General features: G+C 39.4%; 1 protein-coding gene across 7 annotated transcripts in view; it reads left to right on the top strand.

The window, feature by feature from the left end:
- Positions 1-593: 593 nt before the first annotated feature.
- mical2a (microtubule associated monooxygenase, calponin and LIM domain containing 2a) overlaps positions 594-20095 on the top strand; it is a 37497-nt gene continuing 17995 nt past the window's right edge. For 4 of the 7 annotated variants that reach the window (XR_533351.2, XM_008405305.2, XM_008405304.2 and 1 more), the window contains exons 1-5: positions 597-762; positions 10538-10911; positions 16192-16399; positions 16999-17115; positions 18126-18227. Coding sequence is in view for 6 of the 7 variants with exons in the window: in XM_008405305.2 (XP_008403527.1) it covers positions 10651-10911; positions 16192-16399; positions 16999-17115; positions 18126-18227 (688 nt within the window). In the remaining variant the exon portion in view is untranslated. Of the gene's footprint in view, positions 763-10537; positions 10912-16191; positions 16400-16998; positions 17116-18125; positions 18228-20095 lie in introns of all 7 variants that reach the window. The other 3 variants (XM_008405308.2, XM_008405303.2, XM_017304175.1) reach the window with 3 other exon arrangements.

The following is a 20095-nucleotide window of genomic DNA, read 5'->3' as shown; positions in this document are numbered from 1 at the left end:
GCATTACTTAATGAGCTCAAAACAGGCAGAACTAATCGGGTGAAATCTGAATATCTGAGAAGGATTTTGTGTACAAAAGGTAATTAACATGTTTTCTCTGGCCTACTGACCTTTCCTATAGCTTGTTCAAGGAAGCATATAGTGGACCTTTAATATATATTTAAAGGACCAACATTCGTATATAAAAAACAAAAAACTAGTGAAATAAAATTGCCACAAGATGGCAGTATATTTACTCTCACCGTGGATATGTCCGGGCTAAGGATTCCACGCGTCTTTACAGAGTTTATTCAGGGGGGTTTTGTCAATGTGCAGCCAGATTACAGTTTGTGCTGACACAGGGTGAAACGTGGGCCGCAGTGTTTTTGTCAGGACTGGGTCAGGGACGTGTGGCGCCTGGCAGTCTCAGGGGGAAAGAATAAACTTTGCAATAGAGTGAAGTTCTGTCTTACGGTTTTGTTTGGTAGTCTAAAGATGTGATATATTTTACACGCAAACCAGCCCATCAAAATGACTAAAAGATCGTTTTGAGTAGATAGTACAAAGCATCCAAAGCTGAGGAGACTGGGGGATTAGCCCCAGTCTCCTCAGCAGCTTTAGTAGCTACAGTAGCAGTTCTGGGATGTGTCCCAGCTTTGAGCGCCGCCCTCAGACAGCAGGCTCAGAGAATCTGTCAGACGGTACTGAGAAAGTCGCTTTTCTCACAGCTCCTAATTTCAGCGACGACTCTGGAAGGCGGGAGAGTTCAGGTTTAGATATGAGGTAAGCTCTTTCTGATTTTTACACTTTGCTGTTTGCTGTGTTTGTCTGTCCTCGTCACAGTGTCCGATGGGAGCTCTGAGGCACCTGACTGGGTCCTTCACAGGTTTCTGAAAGCATGTGTTTCAGGCTGCCTGTTTGACACGATTAGACTTGACTGTAATGCAACTCATGGTCCTGCGACTGAAACAAAATGCTCTAATTAAGCAGCTCATATTAAAGTCAGTCTAAATCTGGCCTTGGAGATTATTGCAGAAGTTTGGAGGTTGACAGAATATGATGATTTGATAATCTCACAGTGATATCTTTAAAGTTTAATTCTTTTCTGGAGATTTCCCTCGAGCAGTCAGGATTCAGCTATTATAAAGTCCAGATTAAACTCTTCTTTTTGAGAGGAGTCAGGCAGCTGGTCCTGTCTCCACTTTCTGATAACACAAAGGTTATCTTCTCTTGTACAATTTCCCTTTTTTTTTTTTGTTATTGCCATGCTCATGGTTTCTGCCATAAATCAGTTGCAAGCACATGTGTAGTTGCTTGTTATATCTCAAATCAGCTCCAATCTCAACTGGAATGGCAGCTTTCTCAACACGCGAGTTCACAGACAAACAAAGGAGGGTATAAACGGGTATAGTTGTCCGTCGTCTTTATTTTTGTATAAGTTAAGTTTGTTTAAGTGTTTTTTTTCCCTTTTCCACTGGCTCAGCAGTTTCCAAAATGGACTTCTGGGTTGAAAAGTGACATCAGCTGAATAATAAAGAGAAGGTGTGGTGTGTAGTGCCAGAGATCCCTGAGCCACAGGAACTTTCTGTTAATGTTTCCCAGTGACGAAGGTTAACACACATGTGTTGATCAAATACACACAGCTGGCTCTTAAATGAACAGCAGCCTCCTGATCAAGCTCCCGATCAAAGAAGAACAGAACAGGGAGGACAAAAACCTGCTTTTAGAACAGCTCTGGGTTTTTTTTTTCTGTACTCTGTGTTTCAACATACTTCATGCAACACACAGTCAGGCTGTGACTCAGAACATTACAAAATGATGCATGATCCCACAGCACATTTTTTCTGGTATGGGTCTGAGAAGTCACCCAAACACCAGTTGCTTTCCTTCCTCATGTTCTATGAGCAATAATTTCCTGTGGTGGAGATAAAGTTTCCCCCCCATCCCACTCCGCCATCAGACTGCAGGAATTAACCTTTGTGACTGTTCTAATCTAAGCAGCGTTTATTTACAGTCCACTGCGGTCCAGACACCAATGTGCTGTCTTCACACGTCGACCTTCTGCCACATTACTTCCTTCCTACTGGAAAGATATCCCATCTGTGCGCACACCTTTAGACTAATACTTTATAGCACCTTTAATTACATTTTATCGCACAGGTTGGTCTTATTGGCGTCGGACAGCGTGGCTAACTTGCTAATAAATCTATCGTCTGGTGTCCACACCCTCACAGAGTTTCTGAATTCAGCATTTTAATTTTCTTCTGACGAATACGCTGTTATTTTTGGGTATGTTATACATACATGAAAAAGCCTAGTTCCATATGAAGAAGGTGCATATTTCCTGTTGAAGAGTAGGTTTCTGAGAAGTGTGGCATGCATTTGCATTCATGATCTTTACTGTGATACTTGTGAATGCCATTTACCTTCAGAAGCTAACCTTATAAAGTATTAGTAATCTTATGTGAGAATATTTGTGACATTTAAAAAGAAATGACACAAGGAAAGCAATTTATTTAAGTACTAGTTCATTCTATTAAATAAGCATATGCACATTTGTTTTCTAAATGACAGAAAAGTCATTAAAACAAATGTACACTTTATTAATCTTTTGAGAGCTATAAATATGACATATTTGTTTATAGACACTTATAAACTACATTAGAATAAACTGTCTACTCTAATGTTATTCATTTTTAACCAAATGCTTTATCAAACTCATTTTTTTTGCTTGTTTTTGGGTTTTTGCTCCAGGTTTTTTTTGTAGTGAACAAGCTCATTCAAAATAGTTAACTCTTATTCCTTTTTTTAAAACTTTATTGTCACACACTTAGAAACTAATGCAACAGCACAGATAAAGTCAGGTGACCTTTGTGCATCAGCATCCACTTTTTTTAAAACCCAACGGGTCTGCAGACACTCTAAACTGCAGGTTTCAGTACTCCTTCAGTGAGTTACAAGTGCAAATTTACACGGCCAGCCTTTCATTTTTAGTGTATAATTACCAGCTATACTGCAGTTTAGCTTAAAAACATGCGTGGTGAGAAACAAACAGTACAGAAAGCTCCAAGCACGCAGCCAAATGAAGGCCCGGCCTGTGATGATCCTTATGAGGAATCCGAAAACGGTGCTAATTCCCTCAACTCTTTGATTCTTTTGATCAAAGATGACAGATGCACTCATGCTCTTCCTGCTGTAAATCTGATGTTTGTTTTAGCAACACCTGAAAGTTGACTCACCTGTAGGATGCCAGAACTGCAGCGGCTGCTGCAGCCTTTTATTCTCTCTTACTGTAATAATATTAGTCAATACAGTATATTGCAAACACAGTGATAGAATTAAACACTGAAACCGTTGTGTTGCAAACATGAACCCCCGTGCCAAATTTGAAAACATCTTTCCCCGTCCTAAAGTTCATCAAACAAGCGATCGAATTAATAAAACCAGATAATAAAGGATTATCTCTATGAATGAACCAAAGAGAGATCAGATTAATGAACATGAAAGTCATAAGACATACAGTATTTTAGAAAGTCATGCTGAGAGCAAAAACTATTTGAGCGTGTTCCATTGTGCCGAATAGAGTGGCTATGTGTGGAAGCCCGAGCTCATTATTACCAGGGAGGCGTCGTAAACGTACTTCTTCCTCTCTGCAGCACGTTTCCTTCCTTGTTCCACGGCATAGAAAACAGTCACATGCGACCAGCCGGCTACACAAAAGAGATAGGAACTGACACAGATAGGTGGGGTTTGTTGTTCCTCATAGAGCGACACTCTGCCAGGTTTACTATAATGTTCGCAGCAATTAAAAACAGCTACAAAGCCATGCAGCCGTGAAGGCTTTGTGGATCAGGTTATATAAATAGCTAGGAGAAATGTGTGCAAAATGAGTGGCTTGTACCAGTTTCTTGCAAAACAATGATGTAAAATATTTTGGTCTTTTTAGCCTTGTAAGATGTAAGGGACTTTTTATGAAAATATCTTTTTATGAAAATATCAACAGAACATCACTCTCAGGACTTTTTGCCTTGGTTTATGAGATAGATTGACTTAGACTTTTAAAAGTAATTTTAATTTATTTTTGCTGTCGTATTAAAGATCATCATGTTACCACAGAGATTGATTTAGACTTTTTTGCAGTTCTAAACTGTGTTTGGTTTCTTGCCAACTTTTTGTCAGAACATAGCTAGAGGCCATTAAAGGTGGTGGGCACGGTTTTATCTGCAACACCTCAAATGAGTTTAGATCTGGACTTTGACTGGGCCATTGCGGTTTCATATTAGATTATTTTCTCTTTTCTTTATTTTACTGCTGCAGTTGGGAATCATTTTCTTAATTGTTTAATGGTCCAGTTTGGGCTGAGCCTCAACACTTTAAGTTCAACACTGTGATTGAAAACTATCCCAAAGCTGAAAAAGAAACCCAAATGATTGCAAATCCGTGCTCTATAATTTGAGTTTACTGAATTTATAAGCTCCGTTTGTTTTTCAGCCATACGTAGTGCGGTGCGTTTAGACAATTCAACTTTACAATGTGCTGCTAAGTTCTTTTCAAAAAAGAAGAGGCTCCCTCAAGACAAACCTTGCAAACAAGTTATACTTGATCAGTCTGTTTTTCAATCTATAGCCATGAACTTTAACATTACCCATGTTATCTGAGGCATGTTGAATGTGGAATATAGCATTTGGGATTTTAGCAATTTACCTGAGCTATCTTAACTTGGAGTGAACTTGTTTAAAATCTACTGCTGTGAAAATTGGAAAAACATATTTTAAATGTTTTCTGAATTGGTTTTTATTAACCGTTCCAAAGTTATGCAGAAAAACAAACTTTTATGCTTCTTCAGCAAACTGACAACACTGTGATTTTTTCAAAGATTCACACTTTTGTCACAATCCTTTAAGTAAGCACATATAGCAAGTGGCATTTTGCTAATTTTGGTAAAAACCCAAAGTTTATCTGTAAATATTTTCAACCCAAGTACAATTTTGGATAATTAAATAATCAAACATAGATATATATCATTAGATTGTTCTTCTCAGCCTGTATTTTCTCTTAGAAGGAGCCTGTAACTTTTTTTTTTTTATATTCAAAAACATAAAACCTTCATGATGGTTACAAATACTGACTGTTGAAGACAAGTAGATTTTTTTTTGACTCTTTTATTTTTCTTTACCAAGTAAGATTAAAACATGGTGTTATGCTTTGCGGCATAACTGCCTTTCTATGAAGATCCGTGCTGCCCTATTGGACTGCTCAGCATCTAAACAGAGTGGTGAGAATAAATCATCAGCATTAATGTAGTAAAGTTATCCCAGGAAACTGTTAATAAGTTCCTTCTGTCAGAAGAAAGGACATCTGTGAACTTCGTCAAATGTGGGGTTAAAATCTCAGAGGTGAAACTTAGCAGAGGAAGCCTTCCTTTGAACTTTGATCTTTACAGGAAGCCAGAAAGTCTTTCCAGGAAAAGCCGGGGAATGAAGTGTCCGAATATGAGGGAGCTCACAACCCTGCAGTGTTGCATCACCATGATTAAATTTTCCTACCAGAACAGCTCCGGTTTCAGCTCGGCTCCGATGATGTGGTAAAATTATTTCGAACATTTGGTCTTGTCGAGGAGAAAAGTCTCAGTCAAGCTGTTTCTAGTGACTCCAGAGCAGGTGGATGTTGAATATTTGTCTGTGAAACAAAGAGTTGCTTGTTCTTGTTTTATTTTCCAAGTCATGCGATTTTTAAAATTTGTTTTTCCTGCAACTTGAAACTTGTCTATTCTGAGCATTGCCGGGCCGATTTTCCTGCTGAGAAATAATACTATTAAACCTCCTTTGCGCCTTTCTGTGATGTGGATCAAAGGCAGTCAGGTATAACTAATCTCAGTGAGTTATTGTGCAAAGAGCCATGTGCTGAACACACCTTGTAGGTCAGGTGAGCCTGCGGACAGAAAGCTCCACATTCTTGCGCCTGTTTTAGTTAAAATGAACATTTTGTGTCTGTTTTTTTTAACCTTTGAAGTTGACTGACATTTACTTTTATCTCTCGGCGAGCTACTGTTATCAGGACACGTCTTCTTTTGTTTTGGCACAGCTGCCTGGACACGCAGCCAGATTTTAGTGAGCTGAGATAATAAAGAGGAGCTTTGGAGGCCTGGTGCAGAGTTCTGCCCTACAGGCTGAACGGTACATGAGCACAATGTTTTTGCTGGCTTATCAGGCCTGCGGAAGGTTCCTTCCTGGTTTTCTTCAGTTCAGTCTCTAATTACTGTTGCTGGCTGCTTGCTCTTACTGTACATGTGAATTTCCCAGCAGTGTTTTCCGTTTCTTGCTGTGTAGTTATTTTTTTATTTTTTTGCTCTGTCTGCAGCAGTGTACTCTGTGGAAACAAAGCTAAACTCTCCCCGCACTTAAAAATGTGTCTTAATATTTTGCAGAATCGAATCAACCCTCTGATGACTCGATGTTGCAAAATATAGAAGACAAAGTTTCAGTTGTAGGACATCATGGCAATAAATTATAACCTTGTGAATCACTGATAGGGGTTTTATTGAAAAAAAAGACGAATTTTTCAGTATTTGTCCTGCAAATCATCAGTCTGAGCTTATCAATGGAAAATTGTCATTTTGGGCTGTTTCTATTTTAGTTATCTCAAGTTTGAGGTCAAGACAGCCTCTCAGTGTTTCCCCACTATGACCCAAATGAGCTCAGTATCCTGTTTGTTTTAGCTCCTGCTCTAACACACCTGATGTTCTTTAAATCAAGAACTCATCCATTTAGACTGTCTGTGCTACAGCATGAAATGAATAAAATGCAGGATGACCAACACCGAGGGAGCACTGTGGTTATTTGAAGTGAATGATGTATCCCCTAGAACTTCAGGCATTTTATTTGCTCCTGTGGTGTTAAAAATTTGTCTTTCTTTGCCCCATTCCTCATGAGCTCAGTGCTCTCTTTAAAATCACCCCTTCTTTTCAGAGTTTGTTTTTGTGGCTGAAAATATTTCAGATTAGTAACTCCGCTGTCTGACGGCGACACAACTTTAGGTTTCGAGCAGAAAAACTTGAGTCCATCCCGACAGAGGGTTTGTCAGGATCGCATCCCTGATGAGTCACTTAATGATGCTAATGATGCTCAAATCGGTTAAATCTCTAAATAAAAAGGTAACTCTTAACTATGGTCAATGAACCCTGTAAAAAAGCAAACAGTAAAAGAATCTACCCAATACAATTTTGCTTTACTAGCCAGATCCTAATAAAGCTTAAACTTTGCCTTCCTCTCCTCTCTAAATTTACAATACAACAATTGTGCCGGGTGCTGTATTTTTTTCGTGTGTCTTTATTGGGACAAATGGTATGTCATGCTTGTTATTGGACGTCTTGTTGAAAAATTCTGAGTTAATAAATATAAAAAAAATGCAACTGCTGGATGTTTTCCAGTAAAAACAAATAGTGAGTATGAAACCGCCCCTGCTTAGTTTTCTCTTAACGTGAACTGTAGCAGTTACATATTTTACATTCATACCATTCCTTCTTTATCAAACTACGAACAGATACCGTGTTACTGCATGCCTCTCTCTTGATTCTGTTCTGAACAATGTAAAAACGCTCATTATATTAGGGAGTGTGCGCAAATGCAGTAAAGGTGCCTTCATGATTAAAATCACAGGGTGTTAGTGGTGAGCAGTAGTTTGTTTGATAAATGGCATGAATGAATCCATCCCTGTTGTTGGGAACTGAATCACTCCCCATTACTTTTCTCTCTTAGCCACAGCTGGTTTCACTTAATCCCATCATTTACTGGACAGAAAGGAAATGTAAACCAACGTAGTAATAAACTCTGTGATCCTCTCAACCATTATCTGTCTCTGCTGAGGCTAATCTTTCCGTTTCGCTCGGTTGTATTTTTACAGCCGCTCTGAGGGTTTTCCTCTTTCTGTCTGCCCACAAGTCACTTTTCCATTCTGTCAGACCGAGTTGGTGAAGTCCATGTGTCAGAGGAAGGGTATAGTCTCGGTGCTGAGCGTCAACTTATCCAACGGCATTTTAAGCGTTTGTTTCGTTAGTGCCGCCAGAATCACGCAACAGGTGTTTTTAGTTGTTGTGGCGTTTTACCGTTTTGTTTTAAAACGTGACGTTTCGCTTAAGATGTTCACATTTTACTGTGGCCAAATGTGAAATACAATTAGATCACAAAAAAAAAAAATTCTTAGAAAGCTCAAGCAAAAATAAAAGCGAAAAAAAAAGCATGAAAAGAAAAACAAAGTTCCTTATTGTGAAGTCTTCAAGAAGTGGAAATGCTCCAGAAATGCAAGAGCTGTTTGATCCTTGTCAAAGATTACACCTCCAGTTATGCATTATGCCCTTTGAATCTTTGTCGTATCTTCTTGTTTGATGACAAACCTGAACATTTCCAAGAAACCATGGTTGCATCCTGCACCCGGCTGCCTAGTGGAGCCGATGAGAGGACCAAGAGTTTGTTCTGAAAGGATGATGATGGACGACTTCAGAGCTCCTGCAGCCACGTGGCAAAGGAATGCCAGCCCACTAAAGGCTGGGTGATTGTCGAAAAAGGGCCTCCATAGAATATGCTGACAGGATATTGTAGCGGTCCAAAATGCATATGGAGCATTTCTGTGGGTTACGTGGATCTCCTGTCTCACTTTAAGTATTTCTGTAAAGCAAGAGGGTCAGAAACACAACGCAGACACGTGGCCAAACAGGATTCTGTGCAAATTAACATGCCAACTTTAGCCTGGAGAGAAATTTTGTTGCTGTTGGAACGAAGTTCAAACCCTCGTGGCATGAGGACATAATTAGAAATATGTGAGTCGTTACTGAATGGTCACCTGTTTTTTTTGTTTTTTTACCATCTACATAAACAACTTTGCGTCACATCGCTGCCTGGGATTGTGGTGTGACAGTATCAGTGGAATACAGTGGGTGGGTGGGTGGGTGTTTAGACCCTGCACCGCCCCTACGGCTTCTTGTCTAACCACACCCGTCCCACTCTGCAGGACATTAAAATTTCAAAGCCAGGCTTCCCCCCAAAACTCACGGAAGCTGTGGTCTCCACCCACGTCGGCACACTCGGGCCTTGTGCTGAAACTTTCAACATTTTGCTTTGATGTCAGCCTCTGGCACCAGTTTCTGGCACAGAGTTTTAAGTGCTTGATGGTTGATTGGAGGAACGGGGCTTTAATTGTATCAGTTCGGCTTCAGTCTGATGTGAGCGCGTGTTTTTAGAAGCAACATTTTTCACATTCAGGCACACATGTAAGCACGCTTGCTTCAGTGCACGCTATAGTATTAGGCCTGTGTAAATAATCTGTTTTTGCTTGCATGCGTTTCCATTAAAAGTAGTTGCACAGAGATCTGGCTAGAACCACTAACCAGGCCTGGAAACTAAATATCCTTATTATGAAACAATAGCCATACATTAAGAGAGAATAAAATAAATGATAAATATGTATTGAGCACATTTATATTTATAATCAAGGGAAATGCAAATTTTTTAATAAAGACAAAAAAGATATGTAAATGTGTTTTCTGACAGTAAACTTAGTAAAGACAGTAGAGAATCCTTTCAACAAAGCTTAGACAAAAAACGCTTCCTTAAAGCTCATGAGCTCTTGATTTTGATATTTGATCCCATTAACAGTCTGTAGTAAAGCCAGCATAGCCAAATATGGTCGTCCAATGTAAATTCAGACTGCCCTAGGTACATAAACAAAGTTGTTGTCAAGCAAGTATTGGTTTCTGTTTGTGAGAATGAGCTAGAAACAGCGGAATCGTCTCCCAAAACAATCCACTTTTCTTCTGTTTAAGGACACTCTGAATAAAATGCTGCCATGGACACATATTGAAAGCAAAAAGCAGCCAAAGTCCAAAGAAAATTGTAGAACAATACCTTTGAAAAGTTAAGTGAGCTACTGATTAGGATCACATGCAAAGTTTTGCATATAGACAAATTTTTTGGAAGACATACACATAGGATTTGAATTTACTCAAGTTATAGGACTACTGGTATCACCATTAAAAGAATATGTTAAAAGATGTTGTCAAGTCAAATTACTTATCTTTAGGAAACCCAGGGGAAAAAAGTAATATGATATGGACATTCCTTGAGTCTCGAGGTTGTGAAACCATCACATTTTGTGAACTAGTAAGGTTAGATTAGGATCCTGTAGTTGTGTCTGTAAAGCAAGAGTTAGAAATATTGTCAGCAGCTGCCCGAAGTTCAATCACAAGGTTGCTCTGCTTTGCTGCATACTGGAAACTGCATATATTTTTTCAACCTTGTCTGTACTCGAAATGTTATCTTGTTCATGTGGGTGTAAGCTTACCACGTCTCAGAATGCCTCCCGCCTTAGATAATGGGTAAAGGAATGCTTTCCTAACAAAAAGCAGTCAAACTGCTTCGTTACTCAAATCTATTATCCATTTAAAGTTATGTAAAAAGACCTTTTGGCTAAAAGTAGAAAATGGAAAAACACAAAGTTACTCAAAGCCATCTGTTGGACTCTTTGCCGTGGAATGACATCACTGCTATGTGTCTTGCCTCCTCAGAATGGGCATGATGGTGCGGGCCAAGCCGAGGGTGTAGCCACATCTGGCAGAGCGAGCTGAGCGACGCTGAGCAGGAACCTCGGCACACCGAGACATCTGCTGCAGAGGGGAAGATGGGAAAGATGGAGGAGGAGAGCGACAACGTCGGGAAGCTGTTTGAGAACTTCATCCAGGCCTCCACCTGTAAAGGGACTCTGCAGGCCTTCAACGTCCTCTGCAGACGTTTGGACCTTGATCCGGCGAACCACAACACTTTCTACAGCAGCCTGAAGGCGAAGGTCACCTCTTGGAAGGCCAAAGCACTTTGGAGCAAGTTGGACAAAAGGATATCCCACAAGGAGTACAAGAAAGGTCAAGCTTGTGTGGGGACAAAGGTGAGTTTAACTATTTCCTTCCATCTTTAAGAAAAAAAGTAATGTTAAATATGATGGAGGTGTAGAACTGGGTAATAATGACAGAAGATAAATACATGCATTTAGAGACATGTTTTCCCTTGTCTTTTCATCTGGATCAGCTTTTGTGGAGCAGTTATTAGTAGTCTGTGTCTTGCCTGCAATAGTCACATCGGACATTTAAGCTAAGATCTACTGTGATCAATAACCAGTAAGTAGCAAATTATCCGCAACTGGAAATCATTTTCACTTAAGTTTTAGCCAAACGTTTTACATGTATTTTCACATCATTCCACCTTTTGATGCTTGAGCTGTTTTTGTCATTGTTTTCTGAATTTAACAACGCCTCTTCTGCAAAACCAAATGACATTGCTGTACATAGCTGCAAATCAAGAGGCTGAATATAACTTGTTGTTGATCTGCTGTGACTCACAGGTGCAACAAAACAACATGCTGATTAGAATGATTAGCTGACACCTACAGCTCATACAGTTAGCTTAGCTAAGCAAATATTAATGTTATGTAGAAATGTTGTATAAGATGTTTAAAGGATGGTAAATTAACCTTTTTTCACATCTGAGATCTTTTCCTAGAAAACAGCAGGAAAGCTTTTGTATTTGGCTCAGAACAAATATCATGAAACAAGGTAATAAGTTTAAAAACAAATGTAATTTTATTATAAAGCTAGGTTAATTACGTTTTCTCTATTTATATTGTGCCTGGTGACATTTTAGAAGCTGTATCTTTTGTTTGGCTGCTGTCCAGAATATCCAGTTGATTTACTGCTGCAAGCCCAAAGCTACATGTTTTCAGCAGAAAAATGCTTTCCTGTCTTCACTGCCGGCAGACTGGACTGTTGCATTTTATTCATCTGCTGCTTCACATTTCCCGTGTGGTTCTGTACACCTGTGCAATAAAGATAAAAATGCAGACGGAAATATTTTTTTTATCAGGATATTTAATTTTCTTGTCAGCATTTTTGACGTTGGTATGAAAGTCAATCAGTTCAACAATGTGTCGTGGTTAAGTTTGCTATTATTTCTGTCATAAATGTCAATTATTTATTATGCTTGCACATTCCTTTTTAATGTGATCATTGTTTTAAGGAAGTGGATGCAGAGTTATTAATTTATCCACAGCCTAGAAGAGTTGAGATTAGCAACTGGAGCAGGAGAGTCTTTCCAAAATATTAAAACACACCCATCAGGTTAACTGTGTTGCTGACAGGCCTGAAACCACACTGGTGAAAGGTCCAGCTTAAACGTTTGTTTCATACAACATTAAAGTTTTAGGATTTAGGAAGTAGTTTTTGTTGTTTAATCTCACATGATTTGTTTTTATTGGACATAAGTGTGACTCTGACATCCTGTTAAAGTTTAGTGTGGAACAGCTAACCCAGGCTCAGTTGTTTAATCTTTATGCACCCCAGTAGATTTATATCTTATTCATGGCTCCTATACTTCTGGAAAAGTTTGGGGTTTGATTTAAGGATTTTCCAAGTGTTGTAATGTAGAAAATCATCTAAGTGTTCTGTCCTTTTTTCCATGTCATTCTCTTTTTCCTTCACTCTGTCCTTTGTTATTTTCTTGTACCTTCCTCTTCCTTCTTTGTAGTGCCCATTCTTATTTCCTTACCTCTGTGCTTCCTTCATTGTGTCCTACACTGGACCTTTCCTTATGACTTTTGTTCCTTGAATCTTTTGTTTTGTCTCCTCTTATCCACTTTATATCCTTCCTTACTTTCCTTCTTTCATTTTTATCATTTCCTGTTTTGTATTTTTTCTCACGCTCCCTTTCTACTTCACTTGCTTCATTCTGTCCTTTATCTTTGTTCCTTACGTCCTACAACCCTTCTCTTCCCTTGCTTCCTTCTATCTTACACTCACAAGATGATAGATTAAAAGTCTGTTCTCTTTTTGTTGTTGTGGTGGTCGTGGTGTAAGGGGAGGAGGCACAAAAAAGGTGATGAGAGAAAGTCGAAACCTGGAGAAGTGTTCACCTGTCAGCTGTGCTCAGATTCAGCAAGTTTTTTATTGCACAGGGGAAGAGACAGCATCACTCAGCAACTCTGATTATTTGGCCCCAGTTAGACTCTGTTTGGCTACCTTTTCGTTTTTCCTTAGCGTTTGGAGCAGGGATGTGGTTATTATTAAAATGTGTTACATTCTGCTTAGTTATTGTCTAAGGCTGAGAATATCTTAGGCAACAACTTAAAAAAGGCAAGTGCATTAGAGTTTCTTATTTTGTATTTTTGACTCGACAAAGAGTTTTTTTCTGAAAGCAAAGCAAAAACGTTTTTGGTTTTAAGGAACTGCCTACATGTATGTTGTGTTTTTACTGCTCACAAAGGCTGGCTATCTCCTTTTGCATCTTCTTCAATTACTGGGTGAACAAATCCTTCAATTTTTCTGTCAGTTCTGTTCCCCATCAGTGGCATATGCGATTTCACTCAGGGATTTTTCTTCATATTGCTGAGTCTTTTTAACAGGATGTGATGCCACGATTTTTACAGCCTAACGCAGATGGTAGCAGAGGCAGAGCGTCCGTCTTGTTAAGTTTTATTGTGTACGACAAAATCTGTCTTTTCACATAAATCGTGCTGCACGTCAGCCTCGGCGCACTTCATCAGATCTAAGGGAGGCAGCTTGCGTTCAGTGAAACGCATTGTGTCTAGACGTGATACAATCTTAAAGATCTTTTATAGACACTCAGCTATTCTATGTCTCTTCAGACATACCTGACATGTTTTGACGCGCTTCCATCTTCGTCAGAGGTGTCACACAGCTGTTATCAGCTGTTAGTATAATTTACCAACAAAACCCCTCTCTTATGCCTGATGACAATGCATGATTTGTCCATTTCCCAATGTACTCAGATCAACCTGACAGTTTGTTCACAGGCTGTCTGCCTGGGTCTGATGAATGTCGGGGTGAGGTCGTGGTGGGTGGAGAGCGGGGGTCACACAGGTGGAGAGAGCTGAGAGGAAACCAGTGTCCTGACTCAGCAGATGTGGCACCAGAGTTCAGGGGAAAAGAAAAAAATAAAACAAAATCCCTGATCAGTGAGTGGAAAACGTAAAAACAAACACTTCTGCTCATGGCTGATAGAGAAATCAAAACAGTGACACGAGTTTAGAGAACAATGGCTGCTCTTGAAAGTGGATTTGACAAAGTTTCTCTATCGTGCGTCTATAAATGATGTTGTTCCTCATCTGTTGCGCGTCGGTGCACTAAGCATTGCTTTGCACAGGAGAATAACCGTAAGTTTAAACTTGTCAGGGCAGTGTGCACACCACCTGCGTCTGTGAATTCTCGTCTGACAATGCATCACCCTGACAGCCTCAGGCAGCTTATTACGAAGAACGAGAGAAGCAGGTCATAGATACACAAAAGGCTTTTGGTTGTCGGTGCAGGAGTAGTATGCAATGTAGAGCAGATTTTAATATGAGGCAACAACACGAATTAAAACACAAAAACACAGCAAAAAAAGAAAACATACTTCTGTAAGGATGCCACAGTGTATCGGTTTATTACTTCTGTAAGTTTTATGAGAAACTATGGTGATAAATAACTATGAGATGCTGAACTTTGTTTTAATTTTATTAAAATATTCATATTCATATATGTCAAATATGTCATATTCTAAAGATTTGATGTTTCACCTCTGTATTAACTCTGAGCGACCTCTTGATGGAGATATTTTATACTAGAGTCACATTTAGTAAATATTCCTTAGAATAGCACATGAATAGAATATTTGAAAATAAATATTTTATACATTAGTTGTCAAGGCAGGTCTTAAAATCCCTAGAGAAGATACAAAATGTTGCTTTTTCCAAAATGGCATTCATTTTTATGACATTCCCAATGGTTTTAGTTTTATATGTATAGAACTTAGTATTGTTCATAGCAGCATTGAAATGAAATGAAAGGAATTGAGATGAATTTCAATTCAATGATTGAATTTCAATGATCAAAATGAATTTTTTCTAACCTTCCTGAAGTCTACTTTGGAGAAGTACTGTTATGTTACTCTGATAAAACAGGTAATTCTGAGTCATTTTGGTTTGGTCAGGTCTCATTATCTGTCATATTTTATAAGAGTCAGACAATCCCAAAAAGGCTTCTGAGCCAAAACTGTCTGAAAAGGTTGTTGAAAATCTTGAAAAACATGTTAAAGTTAAATAATACAAACATCTTTATAATTATTTATCTCCAGAAAATAACAATGCATGACAGTTTTTCTAAAGTGTTTAAGCGGTGGTGGATGGGACAAAATGACCAACGTATCAAGTTGGGCTATGAAGTTGTCAATGGGACAAACTTGTTTTTTTTGGGGGGGGGTTGGAGGGGGGTTGTCATGTTTATGTTGTTTTCATGGCTGTTTTGCCGGTGTCTCACGGTTCAGCATGTTTTGTTATTGAACCGATGTCATGGAACCGATGCAAACCTCCTTGTCATATTTTGTAACTACATCTGATGCCAGGAGTCAAAATTTCTATCTACTGCATCTATGTGTCGGATAGCTGAGCATTTGTAGGAAAGGCAAATGAAAAGTAAATGTATTCCGTCCTAATTTGCTGAAGTCTTTGAGACAGGAAACTGCTGAGCACTGCAGGAAAACTTTCTTCTGGTTTAAATGTCAAAATAATCATGCGCCCCATCTCTGAACAGTTTTCTTCATAAAGTCTCGTAATGTCTTCAAACGGAAAGAAAAAGGAGGACTGTGCCAACACACATGCGTCACCTCTTTCATCTATCATTATGGACGATGATGTAATGTTTCAACCGCACATGCTCAGACAGACACTTAAACCTCAAACTGACTTCATGCATTTTCTTCGGTGAGGCTGTTTTGTGAATAACACCTGAACTATGTGTCTCCGGGCCGCTTACTAATAAATACATCACTCCAAGCATGTGCAAACTATTTTCTTTTTGTACATTGTAGCTTTGCCAATAATACAATCACACATTCATCAGCAATCTTGTGCAGACTGGACTGATTATAAGAGTTTATCTTACTTAAGTGTTCCTGAATGAGACACTTTAAAGCGTCTCAGCGGCGGAGCAGTAAAGTACAACTCCTTCTCGTGATGTATGGAGCTGCAGAACGCTCCAGAGCTCATTATAAACAATTGTAATGTCCTTCTCCGTTTCAACAAGCTTTCTGCTGATTCTGTGACAAAGATGTCACCCTGATGTAGGTCATTTAACTGTGCTCTTTGTTTGTAATAACCAGCATGCCTTGTCGTTCCATTCAGTGCCTCATCATCGGAGGAGGTCCGTGTGGCTTGCGGACCGCCATAGAGCTTGCCTTGATGGGTGCCAAGGTGGTGGTGATTGAGAAGAGGGATTCTTTTTCGAGGCACAACGTGCTCCATCTTTGGCCCTACACCATCCATGACCTGCGGGGCCTCGGGGCCAAAAAGTTCTACGGAAAGTTCTGCGCCGGAGCCATCGACCACATCAGTGAGTATCAGACTTCACAGGAACAAAAGCCGGCCTTTTAAATCATACCGCTCCAGCGATTCAACTGTTTTCTTGCATGATAAACTGTACAATATGATGCATGGAGTTTACTTACCTCTAGACAGGTGTTGAAAGAAATAGTAATACAACAATAACGAGATAATTTGTTTTAATATGAGGCCATCTTCACCTTCTGTACCCCCCACCCCTTTTACTGCAAATCCCTAAAACCTGAAATTTGGAGCCAATGCACTACTAGCGTCCTTCCTGTAACCGTAAACGGCTGTGAAAATGTTACTTTCTTTCTTTAGATGTTGGAAAAATTTCATAAAGAAATACTTGAAAAACCTCAAGGTTGCCATGTCCTCCAATTCAACTGCTTGGTAAACATTTGAAAAGGAAAGCCATCCTTTTTGTTGCTTAAACCCCACAAAAGGATGAGTTCACTGGCCTTCTTGAGAGAAGCATGCTCTCCTTTTTTCCGCCTATTTGGAGGCGCCGCTCAGCGTTGCAGACGTATCGCCTGCAGGCAGAGTTTGCTCTCAACGGTAAGATGAAAAGCAAACACGAAAACATGGACTTGTGTCTGTCTCCGCCAGGCATTCAGCAGTTGCAGCTCATCCTCCTGAAGGTGGCTCTGATCGTCGCTGTGGAGTTTCACATCAACGTGGAGTTTATTAAGCTGCTGGAGCCTCCAGAAGATCAGCAAAACGAAGGTACTCATTCTCACCTCCGCTTTGGCTGTGGTATTCAAACAGGAGGTTTAGACAGTGGAGAAATGAGGGGAATTTAAGCGCCTGGAATATGTCTAACTTTTAGGAGGATCATTTTGAGAAATCTATCTTTTTTTTTTAGACAGGTGGAGTTTAGCTTCCTGCAGGATCCTTGTTTACATTCCTGCTTTGCTGCTTCTGCTGCACATTTAAGGGGAAGGGGAACATCTCGTCTGAGAATATTTTATTTCCTTGACACTCACTAATAAACACGACTCAAACGTTGGCACGGGTTTTGTTTTTATCATTTGCAGGTAAAAATAGCAAAGATCATGTAATTTGCATCATCTCCCTGTAACTGATCTTTTTCTGCTATTTATACTACCACTCTGCAATACACTAACCAGTGGCCTATTTTATTTTATTTTAAGACAGAATATGTACAGCCTCATTTCAGGTTTCATAACATTTGACCAAAGCTCAGTGGATACTTGACCCCCCTCATCCCGCTCCGGCCTTCAGCTTAGCGCACGATAAGTCAGGAGGTGTCAGTTCAGTTTTCATATCGTCGTGGCGATAACAACACCAGCTTTGGCTAAATTTAGAGCTGGACTTATCCCTCCTGCTCCACTGTGACTGACTTAGCTGTGCCCTTGACTCTGTGGACGGTATTTTCCACACACAAACTATTTCACAACAAACTGGCAAGCAACACCTACTCTCATCTAACACATCTGCTGCAACATTTTGCTGTTTTTTTTTTTAAATGGAGAAGCATATCCACATTTAAGCCTTTAATTGTACAGTTATTACAATTTTTTTCCCCCTCGTCATGCCAGATTTGACAAATTTAATATAGCTTTAAAGGAACAGGGCTGTCCAACAAGAACAGTCCAAATAATGTGATGCTCCTCATGTTCTTCGCATCACAAAGGGGGGATTAAATTGATTTGAAACCTGCATGCATGTGCGTGGATTTACCCAACACTCCCAGTTGCCTTTTCTCTTTTCAGCGATTGGGTGGAGGGCCGCAATCCGACCTGCGGATCACCCGGTGGCTGACTTTGAGTTTGATGTGGTGGTGGGGGCCGATGGGCGGAGAAACACGCTGGAAGGTGAGACGCAGGGAAACAAAAGACCTGGACAGTTTAGGAAGCTGTGGTTGCTTTCTGCACTTTTTAAACATGACAAGAGCTCATTGACGCATGACTGGGATCTGGTGCCGCTCCCAGATCCTCCAGCATTGAAATAACTGACAAAGGGGTAAAAACGATTTCAAAGCAGGAATCATCCAATTTACATCAGGAGAGATTCTTAAAAGTAAATATGTTTATAGAAGTTGGACTTTTGTTCTGGCCTGCAGTGACTACTGTCCCAGGTGATTCATGCTCTTTTGGAGTAATTTTGATATGATGGTTCTCACTGTGGCTTAGGCTTTGTGACTCTGTGAATAAATTACATTTTAGAATATAGCCAGATGGTTTAGTTTATGTTTGTGACATGAACTAAGAAATCAGCATTTGTATTTACTCAGGTTACCTTTTGTCTGATATTATAATTTTTTAATGATCTGAAACACAGAAGCATGCAAAAAGAAGAAAAAAAAGTTAATTACAGCTCTGCAAATCAGCATTAAATCTTCTCCTTTAGGAGTTTTAAGTCATAATGTAACTAGTAAATATGCAGAATGCACTTCTTTGCACATAATCTAAACTCTATAAATATACATTATGTGTATTATACAGACGTTTATAGACTTTTCTTATTACATTTTTCTGTCTAACATTTGAACTCTTTCCAATTCTCGTTCCTGAACATGGTCCATGTTTATGCTTGAATAAATAAATAAAGCTTTCAATTGGAAGACAACGTAGAAATGTCTACAGTAATCAAACATCTTAACGTCATATTTTCAGAAAAAAGGTGGGAGGGGGAAAGAGCAAAGTGGTTTAACTTACAATAAAAACAAACATTCCTCCACAGATCTGGACATAAAATGAGTGGAAAAAGTCAAATAAAAGCCTCAGTAAGAGTTTCAAACATCATTTATCGATATTGAGTTAGAGCTCTTCAAAAAAGATTACGAGAGAATCCGGCTCCTTGGAGGAAAAACAGAAAACAACGAGGGATGATTCAAGACCTTAACATGCTATTGTGTATTTTTTCTTGCCTAAGATTAAACTCTTGCTCTCGTTTGCGCCTGGATGAAGTCATCTATCTCTCCCGCTGGGGATCGCTAAATATAAATAGAACCAAAGCCGATCCATTCACGGTGGAGCAGCTCCAACTCTCTGCTGTTTTCAGTTTTTCTCTAAAAATGCTGTCATCGAACAACTAATTCGGATCAAATGCTTATTCCTTAAAAGGACTTTTTGAACCAGAATGAAATGTTTAGCTCATTTTGTAATCATGAAGAACCCAGAGGGAAAATTACTTTCTTTTTTACTGCAGCCCGCTTGCTTGTGTGCTGCTTTTGTGGCCTGCTTATGGTAACACAGTTAAATGCAATCAGGCTAGTTCAGTGCTGCTGCCTTTGGGAAAGCAGTCAAATGACATTTTGGGGACAATGCAGCACAGACTTGCATAAGTCTCTAACTTCGGTTAGTGTCCCGTAAAGCATATTTCTGTTGCAAGCAGTAAATCTTTTAAGTTGTTGTAAAACAATATATGTAAAAAAACAAGTCTTATTTAAATACTTTTGTTTACTTTGGGCAACAATATTATTTACAAAGAAGTTAATTTAACTTAATTCCATGTGCTTCGTACAGAATATGACCTCTGTTCCTTTACTAAAGTCCTTCTCCAAAAATAAATGCCCTGTCATTATGGTTTGGGGTTGGATTGCTTTTGGTTTAAACAGATGAGTTAATAGCCCTCTTTCTGGGACAACAAGCATTCCCAGTTAACTCTCTCTGCCTCTGTGTGTGTGTGTGTGTGTGTGTGTGTGTGTGTGTGTGTGTGTGTGTGTGTGTGTGTGTGTGTG

The sequence above is a fragment of the Poecilia reticulata genome, linkage group LG3, assembly GCF_000633615.1.
Source record: "Poecilia reticulata strain Guanapo linkage group LG3, Guppy_female_1.0+MT, whole genome shotgun sequence".
Taxonomy (NCBI): Eukaryota; Metazoa; Chordata; class Actinopteri; order Cyprinodontiformes; family Poeciliidae; genus Poecilia; species Poecilia reticulata.
This window is presented reverse-complemented; position numbering and strand designations above follow the sequence as displayed.